This window comes from Suricata suricatta, chromosome X (genome assembly GCF_006229205.1).
Source record: "Suricata suricatta isolate VVHF042 chromosome X, meerkat_22Aug2017_6uvM2_HiC, whole genome shotgun sequence".
In the NCBI taxonomy this organism is placed as follows: Eukaryota; Metazoa; Chordata; class Mammalia; order Carnivora; family Herpestidae; genus Suricata; species Suricata suricatta.
This window is the reverse complement of record NC_043717.1, coordinates 75,874,471-75,898,039: the sequence shown is the minus strand read 5'-3', so window position 1 is coordinate 75,898,039 and position 23,569 is coordinate 75,874,471. Positions and strand designations below refer to the sequence as shown.

Here is a 23,569-nt window from a genome sequence, read left to right as displayed (position 1 = left end):
GGTTTCTATACCCTTACTACTTTTCCAGAGATATCAGTTTGAATATTCTAACCATATGGGATTAAAATGTCCCTAAATAATCCATTGTTGACCCAACATTCCTATGTTGCTAGGTTAATTAACAGTCAGTATGTCAGCTAGAAAGCCCAATACTGAGAATCCACAATGTGAATATAAGCTAGGCTGCTACTGAATGCAGACGTATGTCTCTGGTGCTTATCTTTTGATATTTCAAATAACAATCACTTACCCTTGACCTATTTTTTCAAACCTTGTGTATTTCTTCTTTGGGTCGCCAACACTCACAATGCTTCCTATGTTTGGGGTGGGGGGAGAGAGGAAGAGAGAGAGAAAGAGATTTGAATTGATTGCTTGATTTCCTTTCATTTAATATTAAAAATTACAATTGCAGAGTCCATGACAAAACATTGGAGCAATATTCCCATGTAATTTCTATAATTTACAAGGATAATAGTACAGTAATATACTATAAAGTAATATGTGGTAATAAACAGTAATATATTAATTAAAGTAGTACTAATAACCGATGCTGCTTTTATATTCAAAATTGACGATGTTTGGGGAACAAAAAGGACCGGACACAACTCAACATTTCTAAAAATTTCACATAAAAGGAACTAGACGAGACCAGGAGATAAAAACATCTAAGGACTTGGGTGCACTATTTGAAAGAATAACTATCTTCTCTGAACTGGAGTAAAATTGAGCACTACATCACATACAGTTCTGCTGGACACATCTCTATTGAAGAATTATTATATACCCAGTACTGTGCTAAGGGTGATGGGGTAACAAAGAACAAAGTCTAATCATAAAGTAAGGAGGCTCATGGTTTTGGGAAATCTACATCCTCAAACTCAGGACCCTACCTGCACTCCAAACATTCTGCAACAACTTAATTCAAATATGATTTCCATACCATAAAGCTTACTCATTTAAAGGGTACAGTTCATCAGTGTTCCTGAATATACTAAGCAAACACTGACAACATTGAAAGGGGTATCAAGAGCAACACAATGATGGTCAGAGACTTTAATTAATAGCTCATTTTCAATAATGGATTGAATAACCAGAGAGGAGATCAACAAAGAAATAGTGTACAACACTATAGATCAATTGGAACTAATACATATACAGAACACTCCACCCAACAATGGCAGAATACACATTCTTCTCAAGTGTACATGGAACAGTCTCCAGGATAGACCACATGTTAGGCAACAAAACAAGTCTTAGCAAATTTTAAAAGATTGAAATCATACAAAATACTTCTTCTAATCATAATGGATACAAACAAAAAAAATCAGTAACAGAAAGATGACTGAAAAGTCCCAAGTATTTAAGTAAGACATGTGTGAAGAGAGATACCTCCAGAGAAATTTAAAAATAGTTTGAACCAAATTAAAATTAAATACAATCTATAAAATTATGTGGGATGAAGCAAAAACAGTGTAAAATATTTTTAAAGGAAAAAATTAAGTGTGCCATTCAATGGTTTTTAGTAAAATTTTTGAGTTGTGAATATTTATTAAATTTCACCAGGATCTAATTTTAGAACATTTTGGTCACTCCAAAAAAGAAACCTTGTACCTGTTAGCAGTCACTCCTCACCCCCTCCCTGGTTTCCCAACCTATCCCCAGGCAACCACCAATCTACCTTGTGTTCCTATAGATTGTTCCAAACGCTGTAGAGTAAGGTTATAAACCATACAAGAAAAACGTTAATTTATCATGTTTGACTCTGGGAAAAATATTGGTCTTGTTATTTCAAAATATCAAATTCAGGACTCAGAGGATGAATATTTGCCATCACTCAGAATAAATCTTAAGGAAGTACCACTAACTCTTCAAGTGGTGTTCAAATGGGTGCAGAAAAATTCCAGGTCATAGCAGCATCATGGGAATATGGGTTTAGCTTCTCAAGCAGACTACCTTGAAGGGAATAATTTATTTGGATGCCTTTGGCTCTCCTGTATGTTTTTTTTAAGCAAACATGTAATTATCGTTACTTTTGAACTGTATTTCACTAATATGGCCCCTGTTCCAAAGAAGTGTAGAGCCAGTAAGATAAGATTTACACCATGAATTAATCAAAAGGTCTATAGATTCTACCTCCTAATTGTCACTCTTATTCATTTCTTCCTCTTCACACCCATGGCTACTGCCATTGTTCAGTCCCTTAACATCTCTTGCCCAAACTATTGCACTCACCATTACCTAACTCAAAACGCTACCTTCTCTAATTATCTTCTGCAATGCCTTGGGAACAGTGTGACCATATAATTCACAAACCAAGATTATCCTGGGTAAACTGAGATGTATGGTCACCCTACTTCAGAATGATTTCACTCTTACTTATAATTCCTCAAAAGTTTCTCCTTGCTACATAATCAAATTCAAATCTCTTAGTTTGACACAGAGGGCTCTTTACTGATCAGCACCATCAAACTCATATCTAACCAGACTAACCACATAGAATTCTACTACTCTCTATCCCCACTATTTAACATCCTAGTAAAGTTATCACTATCCAAGGCTTAGGTCTCTGCAGATGCTCCCCCTTTTCCTTTCTTAGCTAACCCATGATTCCTATTTATTATTTAAACATTGCTTCAAAGTCATCCTATTTGGTGAATTCTTATCTGATCCTTCTAATGAGACTTATATGTTTCTTCTTGAGGGCAGGAACCTTGTCTTTTCATCCTTGTAACTTCAGTGCCTAGATCAATGCCACCACTGGACAGATATTTGTTGACTAATTAGTGAGAACAAGAAAATATGTATTTAAGTGCTAAACTCTGTGCTACAAACAATATCTCATATAAATTCAGACCTACCAGTAGATGGTACACCTTGAAAAAAAATAAATGTTTGAGTCATGGACTGCTCATCAAGTTGTTAAAGGTTTGTTGGTGTTGGTGGTGGTGGCGGTGGGGGTTTGTGTTTTATAATAGAAGTCCATGTTTCAGTGAAGTAAAATAAGACATATACAGTATGTGAGGTGTTATAATTTTTTTCTCTTGCATTTCTAATCTCACTTGATGGTACTACCATCTGTCTACTCAGTAGCCCAACTCAGAAACCTGGGAGTCATCTCTGACTCATCCATCACCTCCACTCCCCAAATGCAGTTGTCCACTGAGTCTTGATCCTATGTCTGTTTACCTCCTAGATACCTTTTCAGGGGCACCTGTGTAGCTCAGTCAGTTAAGCATCCGACTCTTGGTTTTGGCTTAGGTCATAATCTCACAGTTTGTGAGATTGAGCCTGGTGTCAGGCTCCTTGCTAATAGTGTGGAACCTGCTTGGGATCCTCTCTCTGCCCTTCTCCGTCCCTCCCCTCTCTCTCTCTCTTTCAAATAAAAAGATACCTATGTAATGTGGACCTTCCTCATTAGTACTGTTCTGGCTGGGCCCTCATCATTTTTTTGTCTGGGCTATTCCAACAGCTTCCTAGCTGTACTCCCACTGTCAGACTCTTCACACTCTGGTCCAGGCTCCACACCTCTCTCTGGCAGGAAGCTCTAAGTACAAATTTGATCAGTGATTCCCTGATTCAAGGATCCTAGACACTCCTTCATTGCCTTCAGCGTAAAGCTCAAACTCCTTGGCATGGAGTATAAGGCTCTTCATATCTGATTCTTGTTTCATTCTCCCATCTCCTCCTCTCCACTCCCCCACTAGAACCTCAGGTTTTGACCATAACAAATTGCAACTCATGATCAGCGCCTGCTTTCCAGTTGAGCTTCTTCTCTTAAGACTGCAATCTTACCACCCACCTAGTAATTCTATATTCAAGTGACATTGAATAAGTTAGCATTCCCAGACATATGCCTTCATACCTTCTATACATGCTTCCTCCTCCTGGAATGTCCTGAAATTTCAAGTTCGTCTCTTCATGCTTCAATTCAGCTTTGGTGGTGCCTCTTCTAGGAAGCCTTCCCTGATTTTGTTTTTGAATAATGTTAATCATTCCCCTTCTCTCTACTACTGTACCTTATCTCTTTCAGTTTTTCTTTTTGCACTTACTCTGTTTCTCTATACTTAATACACCATGTATCCATCTCTATGTATTTGGTGTTCCCTTATAAACTGTATATTAAGGACAAGAGTCATATCTTATTCACTTCTGTATCCTCAGTACCTCCTTACATAATGTTGTATGAGAAATACATTAGTTGCTCAAAAGATGTCTATTGAATTAAACTCAAATAAAATTGGGTATTTCCTTTTGTAAACGCCCCATATTTTAAGACAGGGGTTGGAGAAGATATTTTACTTGATTTATAGCTATAGAATGCCACCAATTTAACAATTTCTGAATTGCCACTTCACATTTCAAATTGTTGTACAGATTTCTACATCATTGAGAACTAATTATCCTTATTCAAGTCAACAATTAATGGATAAGGGCCTGGACGTTTTCTTTTTTTCTTTTTAATGAAATAACAATTTTAAAGTCACTTGACACCATTGTTTTCTTTAGGAGTTTATAGTCTTCTAAGAAAGTTATATTATTAAGTTGCTGAGCAAACTCTTTTCCATAGACTGAACAAAACCAAATAAGCTTCATCCCAAGCCACTTTCTGAATTATGACCAATTTCAATTGGCAGGGTTTGGTTAATGAGGTTTTATGGTAGTAAATTACTCAACCTTCATTTCCTTGGTATGCAGAGTAAAAAAAAAAAAACCAACTGGAAATAAATCCTTTCATGAGGATTACCAAAAGACAACCATTTTGATGAACTCCTGCTTCTGAATTTAACTGCTATTTAGATAAAATGGCGTCTCCACACCTATTACTGTTCACAGGAGAGTGCATGCTGCCATCTACTGATGTCAGGCAAGTACACAGGAGGTCTTGTTTACAACACAAGCTTTTAAAGTGACCTCTTTCATCAGAGCCATTGTAATTTGCTTTTTCACCTTACACTAAAGAAAGGGGAAAAAACCTAATGTGCCACAATGCGGGGGGTGGGGGGAGGGGTGGGGGGAGTGACAAAAGTCAACAACTCAAAATCAAAAAGGAAAAAAAAACCCTGAGAGCAGTACCAGAACAATTTCCTACCAGAGCAACTTCTTAAATAAGACACAAACTATTTATTTTAAAGTATAAGGATTTAAGAAATCACTGAATAGTAGTGTTTGAAAATAGGGTTCATGATGTGGTTTCAGAGGCAGAAAAGCCTATCAATGTATTTTCCTACATATTAAGCTAAGTTGAATTCCAACCATGAGAAGATTATTAGCCCTTTAGCATATTGAAGGTTTTGGCTCCTGAGAATAAGCAAAATAATTCTCTAAATTACTATTAGTCCTATCTGAGGGGAAATTAGAAGAGTCTTGAGCGGCTGGTGCTGGAGAAGGGGAGGGACAAAAAGCGGAGGTGACTTGTGAGGCCCAAGACAAATTCCCTGCGTTGCACATTTTTGCCGACAGTGCCTTTTGGAAATGCTCTCTAACATTTAGGGGTTTCTTTAGTTTCCAACAGATTCAGTCAGACCACAGTGAAGCCAGATCCAGGCTATCTGTCTGTGTAAAACTGAAAGATGATCTGTTTATTTCAGCTATTAATGATTCCATGGTCTGGCCCTCACAATCAGCATCTGCGTGGAAGAGGAATAGCTAGGCGGCTCTGTGGTCTGGACTGCCCACCTCATAGTCATTGGATCCCTGAGCCTACTCTCCCCCCTTCCCCATGCTTATGGTAGTGTCTGCTCTGGTATGGGCTGTGGGCTATTCCTCTAGCACTCTGTCTCCCTTCTTCCTCTCCTAGGCTTCTCAGCACTGGCTCCTTTACTCCTTCCCTGAGCGCCAACAGGGGCCTGATTCCAAGGTCCCCCAGTGACAGCTGTATAGGGACCATACATTTTGGATTATTTCTGGTTTCAAACATTCTGTCCTATGAGAAGACCCCATGCTCCAATTTTTCATGTCCCAAAATCTGGTTGCTCTCATTCTGCAAAAATAACATCAGAATTATATACTACTATTTCTTGTGCTTGATGTCTTACATACTTTATCTTGTTTAGTCCTCACAAAATCCCTACCACATTGGTAGTATTATTACTGCCATTTTTCTTTTTACAAATCTAAGTTATTTTTTCATTTTAGAGAGTGAGAGAGAGCATGAGAGTTGGGGAGAGGGGCCAAGGGGGAGAGACAGAATATTAAGCAGGGTCCATGTTCATCACGGAAACTGATGAGGGGCTTGATTGATTCCATGGCCCTGGGATCATAACCGGAGCCAAAAATCACAAATGCCCAACTGTCTGAGCCACCCAGGTGCCCCTACGTCCATTATTCAGTGGATGAAGAAACTGAAATGCGGAGGAGTTGAGTGATTTGCCTAAGTCCACACAGCTACTGTGGGCCTAGGATTCAGACTATGATTCATTCCAAAGCCTGTCTTATTGTCTTATCAAGGCTTTATACTCATGTAATAAAATACGAATTGCTATTTGAGCACCTACTGTGTACCAGGTAATGTTGCTGAGGTTTTTACATGCATTATTCTCATTTAATTATTATAACACTGTAAGGTTGGTACTATCATAGTCTCCATTTTGTGGGGGACTGAGGAATAAGAGGTCAAAGGAAAGTTAAATAACTTGCCCAGAGTAACACAAGCAATGGGCTGGCCATTTCTGGCTCTAGTATTTGTCCTCTTAGTCACAAATTGAGCTACATAAAACCCATCCTATAGACACAGTCCCAAAATATTGTTATGATTCTTATCTCTCTTTGACAGATAAGAAACTGAGGCTCAAAGGGGTTCAATAAATCATCTAAAGTTATACAGCAAGCATGTGGTAGAGTGGGGGCACACAGAGGGTGATGGTGCAACAGGAGCAGGAAAGACCCCACTTTGCAGACATTGTAGTATAGCTGAGCCTGGACCTGCTTCATGAAAAATATCCCCTCCCTATTTTTCTACAGGTTCTCCCTGCCAGGATCTGGAAGCACAAGGTAGGGCTGGCAGTCATAGGTGGTGGCCCAATGACTCAACAGAAAAAGAGTCTCTCAAGTCCTGAGCGCTTTCCAACAGAGGAGAAAACACTTAATTCTTAATTAAAAATGTAATCAAAGGTATTCTTCCCTTGTTCATTATGTTGCTCAGTGCAGGGCAGAATAAACAACCAATGAGAAAGACCAGGGGCGCGTCGGTGGTTCAGTCGGTTAAGCATCTGACTTCAGCTCAGGTCATGATTTCGTAGTTCATGGGTTCAAGCCCTGTGTCAGCCTCTGTGCTGATTGCTTGGAGCCTGGAGCCTGCTTCAGATTCTGTGTCTTCCTCTCTCTCTGTCCCTCCTTGGTCACACTCTGTCTCTCTGTCTCTCTCTTAAAAATAAATAAACATTAAAAATTAAAAGAAAAAGAAAGACCAGAGCTCGAGGGCCATTACAGTTTGCAAATACTGCAGGATTTTGGCTCAAGAGAAGAATGCTTATCTCTCTGTCACTGAATGTAAGAAAACCAAAAATGCATTTTCTTTATAATAAATCAATTAAAATCTGAAACAAATACCAGTAACAGTCATTTTTACTAAAACGATGCTGTTAGATTTTAAAAGTCTAATCAAATCTCATAGGTCATGTCTCCATGTACAAAATAAAGAAAAAGAAAAGTTGAAGTAACAGTTTGAATAATTGAACTGAAATTATCCAGGCAATTCTATCTTTCGCCTTCCCTTTTTAAAAATATATTTAGACATTTTTTAGTGCTTATTTATTTTTGAGACAGAGAGAGACAGAACATGAGCAGAGGAGGGGCAGAGAGAGCGGGAGACACAGAATCTGAAACAGGCTCCAGGCTCTGAGCTGCCGGAAGAGAGCCTGATGCAGGGCTTGAACCCACAAACTGTGAGATCATGACCTGAGCGGAAGTCGGTGCTTAACTGACGGAGCTACCCAGGCGCCCCTCCTTCCCTTTTACATATACAGACAGTTAGGGATACACAGAAGCAAAGTGGGTATTGGAACAAGTTTTTATCTTTGAAGGTAAATACATCTGAGGAGTTCAAACTCTGGCTCTGTCACTCATTAGTTTGGTGACCTGGTTGCTTTAGCTGCTTTGTGAGGCTGACTTTCACCGATCTATAAAATGAGGATGTTGAAATCTACCACAAGGGCTCATTATGAAAATTAAACCTTCTGATGCATGTAAAGCGGCCAGCGCAGAGACCGCACAATAAAGGGGAGTTATTACCATTGTTATTACAGCAAATGGTAGGTATTAGCACTAGAGGCATATTTAATCATGTATAGTAAAGTTAGTTGGCTGAAATCCAGTGATTCCAGTTCCAGTGCTCAGTGCCAGCTGCAACCCAAACCTGTGCTTTTCCAAATACCTCTAGCTCAGAATGTCTCAACCTCAACACTGTTGACCTTTGGGGCTGAATAATTCTCTGTTGCAGAGGGGCAAGGAGGGAGGGGGCTTGTCGGTAGCATTGTAGAGATTTTAGAAGCATCTCTAGCCTCGACCCACTAGATGCCCATAGCACTTCCTGTGTTTGACGATAAACGTGTCTCCAGACATTGCCAAGTATTTCCTGAAGAGGCAAAATGGCCTCACAAACCCACACTGCAGAGTCTCCCTGTGGCCTATAGCTGGCACTGCTCTCTTGCTTTTCTGAGGTCTTTTAGATGGAAATTTACATAAACAAGATGGCTTCTTGTGCTTTAACTGTATCATATAATTGAATCTTATCATGCAAATCAAATTGTAAGTTTATTGATGGCAGGAAATTGCTTTTCTATGGTTACTTCCAGAGATTCTTGCATAGAACAGACAAGTAGGAACTCAGTAAAGGTACATTTTTTTCCCTCATTTTTTTCATTATTCACTCAAAAGGCATTTTATAAGTGCCTTTCTGTACTAAGCACTTTTTAAGGACATGGACATATAGTAAAAAGAGTCACAGTCTCTTCCCTTGAAGAACTCACAGTCTAACTGAAAGATTGGACTAGTATGGTATGATTTGCTGCCACAAAGCCAGTAAAGAAGAGGAGCCTTAACTCAGACTGGGAGAGGCAAAGAAGTCTTTCCTGAAGAGGCAATTTTTGAGTTGGGTTTTGAAGGATGAGTAGGAGTTAGGGACACTGGGGGTACCAATTGCCTATAACTAGAAATTTGTTGGATAGTTTTGTAATATGAGCTTAATGAAAATGCTTCACAGACCATTGACTCTTTTCAGTAGACAATATATTTTTCTTAAATCTCCCTGACCCAGAAAGCTAACTGAAAGAGGATTGTTTTGTAAAACTGGAGTCAGTGTATATGCACAAGCATGTACACAAAAATGACACTGTGGGTGGGAGGCTGCTAGCATTTGCTGGCCCTGCCCACTCCTCCATATAGAAATGCTCCTAAATTAAGGGAAAAGGTTGTATTATTGTGGTTGCTGGTTTGATTGACTGTGTTGGGCTTTGAGGTTGACTTACTTATCATGACGGATCAGTTGGGAGACCTTGGGGGATGATCAAAAGACGTCCCAGATTTATTTTATTCTTTTTGGAAGTGCCATCTTAAAATAAAACTCATTGTTTATTATGTTAAGTTCTAACCTTAATTGATATTTCACAAGTGAAAATATTTAGTTTTGTCAGATTTGGAGTATGGGGGAAGGAGCGATCTGGAATACAAACAAGTTCCAAACTTTGCATCTTTTGACTTCAGGGAGCCTGGAGTTTATGCAAGCAGGCCCAAACTTTTAAAGGATCAGTTTCAAGTTTAAACGTTTTTTGAGAAGCCATCCCATGAAGAAAGTATTGATGGCAAGAAAACTCACTTAGCTTCTCTAGGATCTCCTCATCTGTCATCTTGGATTTTTTCCTTTGCCGATCTGTGTTTCTATACAAAGTACTAGAATTGGCATTCTCTGCAGAAGGTGGTGTGACCTCTTTATTTGGTGCTGCTGGTGAAGCAATGGATTCAAGCACAGAACGAGTGTAGATCTTAAAGACAAGAAAAAAAAGTTATACAGTGAAAACAGTAGGCCAAAGAAAGAATATGAAGTCAAGATGCCATCATTTCTATGAGGTTTACTTTTTTTGATTAAGATAAAATTTTATTTTATTTTATTTTTTTGTGACTCTATGTTATTTTATTTATTTTTTGGTTTTTTTCATATAGTTTATTGTCAAGTTGGTTTCCATATAACACCCAGTGCGTTTCTCACAAGTGCCCTCCTCCATGACCATCACCCCCTTTCTCCTATTTTAAAACAGTTTTTGGTTCATAGCAAAGCTGAGCGGGAGGTACAGATTTCCCATCTACCCCCTCCCAAAACGTTATAGCTTCACTCATTACAAACAACCCTCATCAGAGTGGGACATTTGTTACAATTGATGAACCTATACTGACATGTCCTAATAACCCAACATCAATAGTTTACATCTGGTTCACTCTGGACAAATGTATAATGACAGGCATCCATCATTACAGTGATGGAATTTTGTCACTAGCTAAAAATTCTCCGTCTTCTGCCTATTCATCCCTCCTCCAACCCCTCCCCCCACTCCAACCCCTACCTCCAATAAGTTTTTAAAGACAAGTGATCAATTATTAAAAAAAGAACTTTAAGTTGCTTCAAATGCACTGGCTTTGGAAGCTCTCAGGACCCAGTCTTTTGAGGTCCCCATATATGCTGAGCTAATTCTGGTCTCGGTGTCTCTGCTTAGGCAATTATTCCTACTTAATTCACATTCTCTAATTTAACTTCTGCAGCAATTTTATAACTTAGCACTTATTTGTATATTATTCAGTATTAGTCTCTCATTATCATGTACTATCCTGTATGCTCAAATAGCAATTTCAACCAAGGTTGTATCTTATATTCTAGTTCTGGGCACACAGTGGATACTCAATAGTTATTAGTTGATTAATTAGATTCTGACTTTACAATTGCTCCAAAGGACGTCTTCTGAATCATTTAGAAACAGTCATTTGTGACTTACTGATTTTGTATGTTCTGGTCTTGGTGCAATAACTGGTGGGGGCTCATTGTCATCATCTTCTTCTTCCTCTTCTTCGTCTTCTTCTTCAGACACAGGAGGAGCCAAAGGAGGCTCTGATGCTGTTTTTGTACTCTTATGACAAAAACAAAGTTTAAAGACCAGGTATTAACTCCTCATTGTTTTTCTTCAGAAGTGAGAAAAGGGAAATGAAATATTTAATCATGTAGGGATATGAAGAAACTGCACCTTTTACAAATGAGCAGGAGAACCATCTACAATTTGGTGATTAGTTCTGCCCACATTTGAAGATAAATTCAGGTCATGGTTTTAAACATCATGAAAAAAAAGGTTTTTTTAGCATCGTGAAATTTTAAAAAATCTTGTTATTTTCCACTGAGCTCAGAAACAGTGAGCTATTCATTTAATATGTGAAAGTTCAATGTTTTTGAAATCAATGAATATATTTTTTAAATGCTATAAAGCCTTCAATTTGTACTGGGCAGATTGTCAATCTGTTGATTGATAGTTTGTCGACCAGAAACGGGCTATGTTGTGCCTGAGGATCAGAGCATGCATATGGATATGGTATTAATACAGCTCTGCAAATACTCACTAAGTACAAGCAAGCCCAAAAATGTTGCTTCCCTGTTCAGCCTCCTGGAAAGAAGCACTCAGAGAGTAACAGACATGGAGATCTAAGGGATATTCATCAACAGAAATAATTATTCAGTCTTAACCAACAGGTAAATGGTGATTTGCAATGTTAAAACTACAATAACACCACCAAAAATAACAACATCTGTAGTATCTAGCATCAGTTCCTGATCATTCATATTAATGCAGAGGTAAAACAGTTCCAAATCAGAATTTTGAAAGAACTACGGCCATGGTTCTCAAAGTGTGGTTCCCAGGCCAGCCTCATCAGCATTATCAAGGAACTTGTTAGAAATGCAAATTCTTGGGCCTATCATAAATCATATCTCTGGGAGTGGGGGGGTCTAACAATGTGTTATAACAAGCCTTCCAGGTGATTCTGTTTGAAGCTCAAGTTTAAAAAATCACTAAACTATGATATAGGTCTGTGCTGTCCAAGATGGCAGCCACAAGCATCCATGGCTAGTGAACAGTCACAATGTAGCTAGTCTGAACTGAGATGGGTTGTAAGTATAAAGTATACACAGATATTGAATATGTAACATGAGAAAATTGTAAAATATTTCCTTGATGAAAAATATTTCATTTTCTCTTGGGCGTATGTTGACATAATATTTTGAATACATTGAGTTAAATAAAATAGTATTAAATAGTATTTAAGAAATAATATCTCTTTTTATTTATTTTTTTCAATGTGGCTAGTAGCAAATTTAAAGTTACATATATGGCTTTTATAACATTCACTTCTGTTGGAAAGTACCATTACAGATTTTTTTATTTTTTGGTGTGTGTTTGTGTGTGTGTGTGTGTGTGTATGTGTGTTTATTTATTTATGCCTTTGGGTATGGTGGCTCAAGCTAATCCTAAAACGAATTTTCATTTATTGAGGACAAAGCTGCTGAAGTCAATACAGGAAGCCTACTAATAGACTTTTACATCAAGGGACCTCAGCCTATGAAAATTTAACATGGATTTTCTATAATCATGTATAAACTGATGGTCAAGTTATAAGGTAAGACCATATATTGAATTGGAGACAGCAAGATTTATTTGCTGTGAAAAGGAACACAACTTAGAATTTGTAAGTACTTGAAAGAATATTTGCTTGCCCCAATATATACACACTGAGTAGTTTACAAACTGAAATTGATAATACTTACTGGATATTGGTTTTCTTATTTTTTTAAAAAATTATGTTTATTTATTTTTGAAAGAGAGGAAGAGTAAAATAGAGAGAAAGAGGTATTGAAGGAGGGGCACAGAGAGAGGGAGACAGAGAATCTGAAGCAGGCTCCTTTCTATCAGTGCAAAGCCTGATGTGGGGCTCCAACTCACAAACCTGTGAGATCATGACCTGAGCCAAAGTCAGATGGCTCAACAAACTGAGTCACTCAGGCGTCCCTGGTTTTATTTCTACACCTATATTTATTCTTAATTCAGCCAAAAATAGTGAGGCTATTCAATTGTATTGTGGCTGTATGGAAAGCAACATGTGTTAATGACATTAAGTTTTCCGATAAAAAGTCACGTTCTTGTGAAAGACTAACTCTTCAGGGCACTTCAGTGGGCACAGGAAGAAATTACCTTTAGGTTATTGGTTTCTGCTTTGTTATTACTTTCTTTCAGAAAGCTCTCCTCTATCTTACGCCAGCTGGGATCAAGAATGCACCTAGTAACTGTTCACTAGTAGAAGGGAAGAACCACCTATCAACTGACTACTTTTTATATTACAAACATAGCTATTTTATCGATCAGGCAATATGAACCATGCCTAGTGATAGTAAGCTTTATGAAGCGCTGTGAAAATATGAGAAGTCAGAAATTAATAATTGGCTCCAAAATGCTACAAAAATCTCTAAAATCTAAAGTAATTATGTCTCAATACATGTCTATATGTCAATTTAGTTACTTAAATTTAGTATATAATTTATAGAAATTTCATTACATTAAAACACAAATTGTAGGTTAGAGTGTAATAGCAACAGTTCTTCAGTATTTATAATGATTTCCAATAGATTATGCCTAACAATAAATCTAATGCTACCTGTAATCAAATAATGGTCAAAGGCAGTCTTTAAAAATCACTTTAAAAAGTTTACAGCAAAAAAATTAAATAGGGTATAGGAGCCCTTTCATATATTTGAGACAGTGCATCATGTGGCCTCTATAAGGCAGAGGTATATACAGCCTGTGAGCATCTAAAAATAGTCCCAGTGGCAAATATAATGGGCCTAGGTCTGGGGTTCTCAGACTGGTACAAATACCAAACAGCACTACTGACCAAGAGTACTGTTGCTATTCACTAAAGAAAATCCACTTGCAAAATATCACTGTTTCTCAGCATTCATTACTATCCTTCTATTTCCATTTCATATGGAGGAAACTCCCCATGTCCAAGGATGGACTGAGGAACTATTAGAAAACCTAAAGTCTTTCATCTTCTTGAAAGTTTGTGGGGGAGGAGGAAGACCAGTGTTTCTGTTTATCTGGGACCAAACACTATGCTGTCATGTTGGCTGGTTGGTTGGTTGGAAATAATGTGTGGCCTTCGGGGGACATTGTATTTTGCATTATGGTTGGGCCAGGGAACATTAGCTGCCCAGAACATACCTAGAGCCCAGGCATAGGTACTGAGAACTGAAATCAACATAATTTCCTGCCCCTGTGCTAAATAATACCAGCATCAAGAGGGCATATTTTCCTGTTCTTATGTTTTTTTTAAAACTCTTTTTAATGTTTATCTATTTTTGAGAAAGAGAGAATGAGTAGGAGAGGAACAGAGAGAGAGGAAGACACAGAATCTGCAGCAGGCTCCAGATTCTAAGCTGTCAGCACAGAGCCTGATGCGGGGCTCAAACTCACAAACTGCGAGATCATGACCTGAGCTGAAGTTAGATGCTTAACAGACTGAGCCACCCAGGTGTCCCTTTCCTGTTCTTATATTAAACAATACTGAGAATAAGCAAAAATAACATCTTCAAGAAATGCTTGTTCTTGGAAGATAAGGCTGAAGTATTGTACTTAGTAAGAATAACAGCTTGCTCACCGAGACTCTCTACAAGACTCTTGCTTCCCCAGTCTAAAGCTATTTAATCATAAATACTGCATAATCCTAACCTGTTCCTTGCCTTGTAAGACCTGCTTTAAAACTGCATAGCCATGCTCTAAGACCCTATAAGTGTTCTCCCCTGACATCCCTTTTCTAAGACACTGCTAAAAGCCTATAAAGGGAGGGCTCTGTCTTGCGGAAGTTTAATTAAACAGCTTCCCTTGATTAACAGGTTTCTTAGGTGGTCTTTTTGGGAGTCACAGGTATAATGTCACTACGCTCTTCCTTCTAGGCTGAAAATCACTATGACTGTCTAAACTTGAAAATATATATATACTCTGGTTTCTCTTCAGATGATGACCAGGGTGTGGCAGGTAGAGGGATGGGTGAAATAGGTAATGGGGATTAAGGAGTGCACTTGCTGTGATGAGCACCAGGTGTTGTATGGAAGTGTTGAATTACTCTATTGCATGCCTGAAACTAATGGTAATTACACTGTTAGCTAACTGGAATTTAAATAAAAACTTAAAAATAAGGTTTTAAAAAGCCAAAAAAAAAGAAAAAATATAGATAAACGAACAACAAGTAAAGAATATTTTTGTCTTATTAAAAATTTGTAGGGTGCTTGGGTGGCTTAGTTGGTTAAGCATCTGACTATTGATCTCAGCTCAGATCAAGATCTCAGGTTTGTGGACTCAAGCCCCACGTCGGGCTCTGTGCTGACAGCATGGAGACTGCTTGTGATTCTGTTTACCCCTCTCTCTGCCCCTCCCTCTCTCAAATAAATAAGCTTAAAATTTTTTTTGTGTGATACACTTCTTTTGCCACACAATGTGGCAGGGGAAGTAATTCTTTACCTGAGCTGGGTCCTGGAGTCTTTTAGAAATCTAAACTGTTTAATACACAGTCTTCATAATCAAGGTAGTGTAGGGCTAGATGATAACAGATGTATGAAACATTGGAATAGAATTGAGAGTACACCAAGGGATACAGAAGTGCTGATGCATAGGGGCACATGTACCCCAATGTTCATAGCAGCACTGTCAACAATAGCCAAATCATGGAAAGAGCCTAAATGTCCATCACCTGATAAGTGGATCAAGAAGATGTGGCGTGTATGTATATATATATACACAATGAAGTACTACATGGCGATGAGAAAGAACGAAATCTGGACATTTGTAGCAAAGTGGACCTCGAGGGTGTCATGCTAAGTGAAATAAGTCAGGCAGAGAAGAACAGATACCATATGTTTTCACTCATAGGTCTAACAGAAGAAACCTAACAGGAGTCCATGAGAATGGGAAAGGGGAGGAAAGAGCTGGGGAGAGGGAGTGAGGCAAATCATGAGAGACTTTTGAATGCTGAGCACAAACTGAGGGCTGAAGAGGGAGGGGGGAAGGGGTAAGGGGGTGATGGTCATAGAGAGGGGCACTTGTGGGGAAGAGCACTGGGTGTTATATGGAAACCAACTTGGTTTATTAACTATTAATAAAAAAAACCTCTTCTTTCTTTGAGCTTAACTGTTAATGGTCATAGGAAATCAAAGTAAGAACCCTGGAGGCTCTAGGAAATGCAAAACGTGGTCTTTGGCCACTTTTCATGCTTGTTTAATAGGGAGAATTGAGGGTTCCATTCCCGATCAATTTGTGGATTCCCCAGGCAATTCTGATACACACTGAAGTAAAAGAACCACTAATCTAGATGAATGAAATAAACCAGGATTTCAAATCAAAAGCTCACTCTGTATCATCTATACACCCAGCTTTGCTGGGCACAAATCATGACCTCTTCATATTACTGTTGCTACCTTCCACATAGAACGCTGGTCCAGGATTGTAAATGCGTAATTCACTCTGAATAGTATAATAAACATATAACATCTTATAGTAGCCTTAAATTGAAGTGTAGGTCCCTGAACAGTATTTAGTCTTTAATATACTGATATCAAAGAAGCTACCATGAGTGAGCAGTAAAAGAGACGTAATAGGACTATGGGATGTATTGCTGAATTAACATTAATTATATAGTCATTAGTTTAAAATAGTGACTACAGCACTGCTTCTATTCTAATTTCCACTCAGGCTAGTACAGGAGGCCAAAACTGGTGATCAGTTTAGGTTGTGTCTATAAGGAGATAGTCCAATCCCATTAAATCAGATCCTATAGGCTAGCTAGGTCTACTTGGGAGGGTTTCTAATGCAAAAACAAACAAACAAACAGACAGACAGACAAACAAACCCAAAACATAAGCAGTGTTCAGTGCAATTTCCTCTTAGAATCATAAGGAGAGCACAGGGTCCTCTCAAGTCCCCATTTCTAAGTAGCTGAGCCCCACTGAAAAAATCCAATCTAAACTTAAGGGACTAATACAGTTCAATAGAAACACAATCTTAGTTAAGTAGTTTAATCAATTATCTCCACCTGGAAGTCCTACCGAGCCCTTTAGGGTAGGAAACTCAGCATCTTCTCACAAAAGTTGCAACTCCTGAAAGATGGCATCCTTGTCTTTTTGTCCATCCTCATATCATTTTAAACCTGCAATCAAACTTTGACCTTAACCTGTCCTCCAACATCCAGTCAATAACGTAAACATTTCCAGAATTTGAAGCTCTTCTCCATTCCTACTGCTACTGTCTCATTTAGGCCCTCATTACCTATGGCCTGGATGCTTGTGCTACTCCCCTACCCGGTCTCTCTTCCTGCAGCCTCACCTTCTGCCCTTAATTCATTCTGGACAGTTGTTGTCAGATAACTTCCCAAAACATAAGTTTTAATTGCCTATTTCTCCTGGTCCAAAAAACTCCAAGAACTTTCCAATGTATACTAGAAAATGCCAGATTTCTTAGAATAGTATCTAAAGGCCACTATGATTTAGTTCCAACTTAACATTCAAAGCTTAATTCCTATGATTCCCCTTCTTGTACCTCAGTCTTCATTCAAACCCACACCTTTTTTGTTCCCGTGCTCTCCTCACTAGTGTGCCCTTTCCCATGTTTTTTTCTTTTGCTTAGAATGCCCTTCCCCATCTTGACAAAGCCAAATCCCACCTGACCTTCAAGATCTAGCTCAAATACCACCTTTTATATGAAGCATTTTCCAACTCAACGTTCAACAAATATGTACCAAGTACCTGGTTTTGTATCAGGCACTGAGCTTAAGCCCTTATAGACAAGTGCCTGCTTCCTTTTCCCTTCCCAGCTAAGAGTAATCTCTTTTCTCTGAGTTCTCATAGTAAATGGACATATTTTATGGTATATAATATGGTCCATATTGTATTGTGTTTCTTTATGTCTATACTTCTCTTTCCTTACCAGACTGAGCTCCAAATTTCCTAGTGCTTGTAAAGAGGCACGTGATAAGTATATGCGAAAAAAAAATATCCATTTGTTTTATCTCCAAACAGTGAGAACACTTTGTTTCTGATTTGATGGAATTTTTTGATCATTATGTAGATTTAGTTTGAATTCAACAAACAAAACTGACAGAAGCAAGCTCAAAAGAAAGGGACAGTATTTTAGGATATATAAATTGTTGACCAAAAAAAAAAAAACCCCACAAAACAACCTACAGACCATCCTATCAGGTTAGTGTTTGCAATAACTGACTTACCTAAAAAAAGTACCAGCTATTTCTTTGCCAGGACACCCAGCTACTATTCATTAGAGGATTTATTAATTAAATCAATGGAGGTGAGGTATTGTTGGTCATGGAAAGTTGCCATTTTTGTCTTTCTCACTTTATAATGACCTACCTTCACATGCTATTTTGAGTATGGCCTAGGAAACTGTCACGACAGAGAAGAAGGGGGGTGGGGAGAAATGACCAGTTACAATGGAAGAGCTACATTCTACTCCATTTTGGGGAATCTGAGCCTGGTACAAGTACCATGGCCTCATAGGAGTCTCATGCATGGAGAGAGTGAGTTTTTCCTCTTGTTGCCATCTAAAAGCGATAGTAATACTAACTTACAATTAATAAACATATGGTATGTGCTAGGTAGTATACTAAGTATATTATATGCATTACTACATTCAATATCCAGACAAGTTTTAGGAGGTAGGTACTGTTATTATACCCAGTCAAAGCTGAGGAAAGACAGACTCAGCAAAGCTAAGCTACTTTTCCAAAGCTGCACAACTTGTGAGTGAGGAATAAGACTAAACACCTAGGTCTAGAGCCTTCATTCTTTCTTTTTTTCACTGTGGTAAAATATGCATAACATAAAATTTATCATCTTAGCCATTTTTAAATGCACAGTGGTGTTAAATATATTCACACTGTTGTGCAATTTGGAACAATGTCCTCAAGGTTTATCCATGTGGTAGTATGTGTCAGTATGTCCTTCCTTTTTAAAGCTGAATAATATCCCATGGCATGGATATGCCACATTTATTTATCCATCATTTGCTGATGGACACATGGGTTGCTTTTACCTTTTATATATTGTGAATAATGCTGCTATGAACATGTGTGTATAAAAATCCACTTGAAAACTTGCTTTCAATACTTTGGGGCATAAATTCAGAAGTGAGATTTCTGGATCATATGGTAATTCTATATTTATCAATGTTTTATTTATTTTTGATAGAGAGAGGAAGACAGAGCATGAGCAGGGAGCTAGGGAGACACAGAATCCAAAGCAGGCTCTAGGCTCTGAGCTGCCAGCACAGAGCCCAGCGTGGGGCTCAAACTCACCACAAGATTGTGCCTGAGCTGAAGTCGGTTACATAACCGACTGAGCCACCCAGGTGCCCCTGGTAATTCTATTCTTAATTTTTGAGGAACTGCCACAGTATTTCGCAGCCTTTACTCTTTACCACTAATGATCTACTGCTGTCATATTTGTCACTCAGGGTGATTGATATCAAGGAGGCCAGTATCTGTCCTCTATGAAAGGTTAATTACCCATGACTCTTCAAATCAACAGGAAACTTCTACCACTGCTAATTATTTTACCCCTAAGGAAGGAAACGAAGCAGGAAATAATTTCTATCAAATATCAAAATAAAATCACACAAAGAGAAGCCTTGTCTAGGATAATTTTCTGTCTAATGTGTAGGGGTATTCTTGCAGATACTACATCACTTCCAAGAACTCTGAACTAGGTTACTTATTTTTTAGTTCTCTGATAAAACTGTCTATGTGACTTTGGGCAAAGTCACCTTCACCACTGCACCTTAATTTGTTGCAACAGGTGACACTAAAAGGAATGAACTTAGGTGGTTTATTTCACTTCTCTGAATCACATTTGTAAAGTGGAGATAATGGTACAATTTATCTGATGTGGTTGCAAGAAAGGGTACGTAAATGTAAAGTGGGATTATCCAAGGGGTGCTTGGGTGGCTCAGTTGGTTACGGGTCCAACTCTTGATCTAGACTCAGGTCATGATGTCACAGTTCATGGCTTCAAGCCTCACTCGGGGCTCTATGCTGACAGTGTGGAGCCTGCTTTGGATTTCTCTATATATATCTCTCTGCCCTTCCACTGCTTACACTCTCTCACTCTCAAAATAAATAAAGAAAAAATGTTATTATCCCAGGGCCTGGCATATTGTTAAGTGTTCAGTAAAAAGAAGTACCTATCATTATGATTATTTGCAAGACTTTATATGTAAAAGAACACATTTATCTACCTAATGATTAAACATCCATGTTCATAGGAGCTTTATTTAGAATAGCCAAAAACTGTAAACAGGCCAGAGATCTTCCAATGGGTAAATTGTTAAACAGAGAGAAGGAAAAAAAACCAGTGGTATACTCATATCATAAAATACTGCTTTGCAATAAGGAACAAACTACTGATCACATACAACTTGGATGAATCCTAAGAGCATTGTGTTGAGTGCAGAAAGCCAATCCTGAAAGGTCACACACTGTATTATTTCATTTACATGAAATGTTCACAAAGACAAATCTGTAGTACCAGAGTAGTGATTGCCTGGGGCTGTGGTGGGGGTGGGACGGGGAATAACTGTAAGCATGCCTAAGGGATCTTATGAGGTGATAAAAGTATCCTAAAACTGGATTGTGGTGAGGGTAGCACAGGTATGTAAATTTACCTGAAGTTGTCAAACTGTACATTAAAAATGGGTTATATATTTTATATATAATTCTATATTTTATATTTATATATAATTATATTTTTATAAGCAAAATGATACCTTTAAAAAACTGTTTTTAAAAGATTCTATGTCTAAACGAAATCTGTGCAACAGTATTCTGTTGGACTGCCAGAAACCCGGATCACTCTAAACCATTTTCAATTTTTCACTTACCGAAGGGTGGGCTGCTATGTATCCATGTGCGCTTTTATCTGAAAAGTAAAGATAAAGATGTCACCTTTATTTCATAAAGACTGCCTCGTTTAGTGACCATAGTTAATAAAAAAAATTAACCTATGCAAGTTTAACCTTTGACCAGAAGGAAATTCTCCAGTTCAGTATTAAATACATGTTATGACAATGACATGATTTTTCTTTTTTAAAGTTCATTTATTTATTTATTTATGTTTTATTATTAAAATTTTTTTTATGTCTTTATTTTGAGAGAGAGACTAGAGCAAGCAAGGGAGGGGCAGAGAGAGAGAGGGAGACACAGAATCCAAAGCAGGCTCCAGGCTCTGAGCTGTCAGCACAGAGCGCGATGTGGGGCTCTAACCCACAAACCGTGAGATCATGACCTGAGCTGAAGTCGGACACTTAACTGACTGAGCCACCCAGGCGCCCCATAAAGTTCATTTATTTCTTTTGATGGGGCGCCTGGCTGGCTCAGTCAGTTAAGTGTCCGACTTCAGCTCAGGTCATGATCTTATGGTTCTGAGTTCAGGCCCCATATCAAGTTCTCTGCTGTCAGCGCACTGCCTGCTTTGCATCTTCTCTCTCCCTCTCTCTCTCTGCCCCTCTCCTGCTCACTCTTATCCCCTCTCTCTAAAATAAATAAATACATAAATGAATAAATAAAATGTATTTATTTTGAAAGTGAGAGGGTGAGAGAGAGAGCAAGGGAGGGGCAGGGAGAGAGGGAGAGATAGGATATACCAAGCAGGCTCCATGCTGTCAGCCGAGAGCCTGACGTGGGGCTTGAGCCCACAAACCGTGAGATCATGACCTGAGATGAAACTAAGAGTCAGACACTTAACTGACTGAGCCACCCAGGCGCCCCTCATTTTTCTTAAAATAGCTCACACACTTGCATCCTTACTACATCATTTTATAGACCTTAAGGAAGGCCTCCAGTGAATCTCATCTACATGGAAGAATACTGAGATCACCTACTCCTGACTGATATGAACCTATACAGCTATACCCAGAATTTTTCTTCCACTTCCTTTTTCCCTATCCTCCTCTACCCTTTTCCTCCCTTGCTTCCATTCTCCCTTTCTTCCCTTTGATTTCACTTCCTTCCACCTCCTCCTACCCTATTCCTCTGTCTCCACACTAGAGCATCCAATAAAATGTCTGTTGAGTTTCACTCAGCTCAGACAAATACTGGAATGACGCATTTGGTCCTAGTTACCTATGGTTCTACAATGAACCTGGAGGAGAGTTCTAGATTTCCTCACATTAAGCAATGCTTGATGTGTCACTAGGATCTCTTAGACATTTCACTCTATGTGGAAGACCATAAAAAGCTCTCCTTGATAATTTTTTTTCTTTTAGGTTTTCTCCACTGGAGGACAGCAGTTAAGCAGGCTTCTCTGTTTAAATCATCCCATCGAGCAGGTGAATTACTATATGCCTTAATTTTGGGCTTTGACATTTGTTATGACCAATTGAGATGCTCCTCCACTTCCACGTGTGTCTTTGCACCATTCTTGAAGATATTTCAAGCCTGCGCTATATTCAAACCAATGCTGAGAGGTACAGGCTTTTACAGCTGGGGCACTGATGATAGGAGTCTCTTCTATTTTTTTAGATGTTATACAATAAGTTGTTCTAGGGAGGCAACCAGGTTCATCTTTCTCAAAATGCCAAAATATTGTTTGATAAATATTTTTCAGTTGCTTACAGTACAAACTGGAACATCAAAACTTCAAACAATGGCTGGATCTATATGCTAGCAAATGAAGTCAAGATTTGGCAGGAACACAGCCATTTCGATTTCTTATTAATAGCCAGACATGATTCCTCTTTTTATGTCTGATTTTGAGGTTGGATCAAAATAACTTGACAACCATGAAACGCGTGCTGTGTCATCTTGGTACAATTCAATGAATCTAAAGGATAAAGTAAACTTCAAGAGACTTTGGTCCATACACTTCTTATTTCACAAGCACATCACAAGGCCTGATCATAAGTGACTAAGTGCCTTCTTCAGGCCAATGAAGAGACCAAACAATTGTGATTGCCGATTCGAACTGACAATTACTGCTTCGCTGAACAATTTACCTATTTGAGTTTCACAAAAACTCAAGTAAATCTCCTAACATCAATGTCAACTCCCAAGCCATATTTCAATTTACTTATGTTGAAGTCATTTGGAGAAGGAACTAGAACTGACTTCAGATACCCTCCAGGCATTCTGTTCTAATCCTGAGGCTCTGAGATCAGAATCACTTCTCTCTTTGATACCTTAGATTTACTCTTACCTCCAGATGTAAAGCTCATGTATTTCTGGTTGTTGACTGTTTCTTTGGAATCGTAGAATTTGAGAACATCTAGAACGGCTTGTGGATTCTTCTTCTGTTCCAGCTTTGTTATGTTGGAGGTTTGGAGTAATCGTGCCCACTGCTCAGGAATTCCCTGTGGACAACCAAAGGGAAAGAATGGCAGCTCAGAACATTCAGTAAGCTGCCTTTTCATGTTCCAGTAAAGTTCTTCACCAAGAAGCCCATGCTACCTGTAGGATTACACTTGGGAAACTGAAGTTACACTCTCGATTTAAA

At 38.5% G+C, this 23,569-nt stretch overlaps 1 protein-coding gene across 1 annotated transcript in view; it reads right to left on the bottom strand.

Moving 5' to 3' along the window:
* Nucleotides 1-23,569, bottom strand: part of PAK3 (p21 (RAC1) activated kinase 3) — a 124,020-nt gene that overhangs the window by 46,493 nt on the left and 53,958 nt on the right. The window contains exons 12-16 of the mRNA XM_029930362.1: nucleotides 23,273-23,426; nucleotides 20,961-20,998; nucleotides 10,980-11,111; nucleotides 9,812-9,977; nucleotides 251-314 (exon numbers count right to left, since the gene is read on the bottom strand). Of these exons, the coding sequence (XP_029786222.1) occupies nucleotides 251-314; nucleotides 9,812-9,977; nucleotides 10,980-11,111; nucleotides 20,961-20,998; nucleotides 23,273-23,426 (554 nt within the window). The remainder of the gene's footprint in view (nucleotides 1-250; nucleotides 315-9,811; nucleotides 9,978-10,979; nucleotides 11,112-20,960; nucleotides 20,999-23,272; nucleotides 23,427-23,569) is intronic.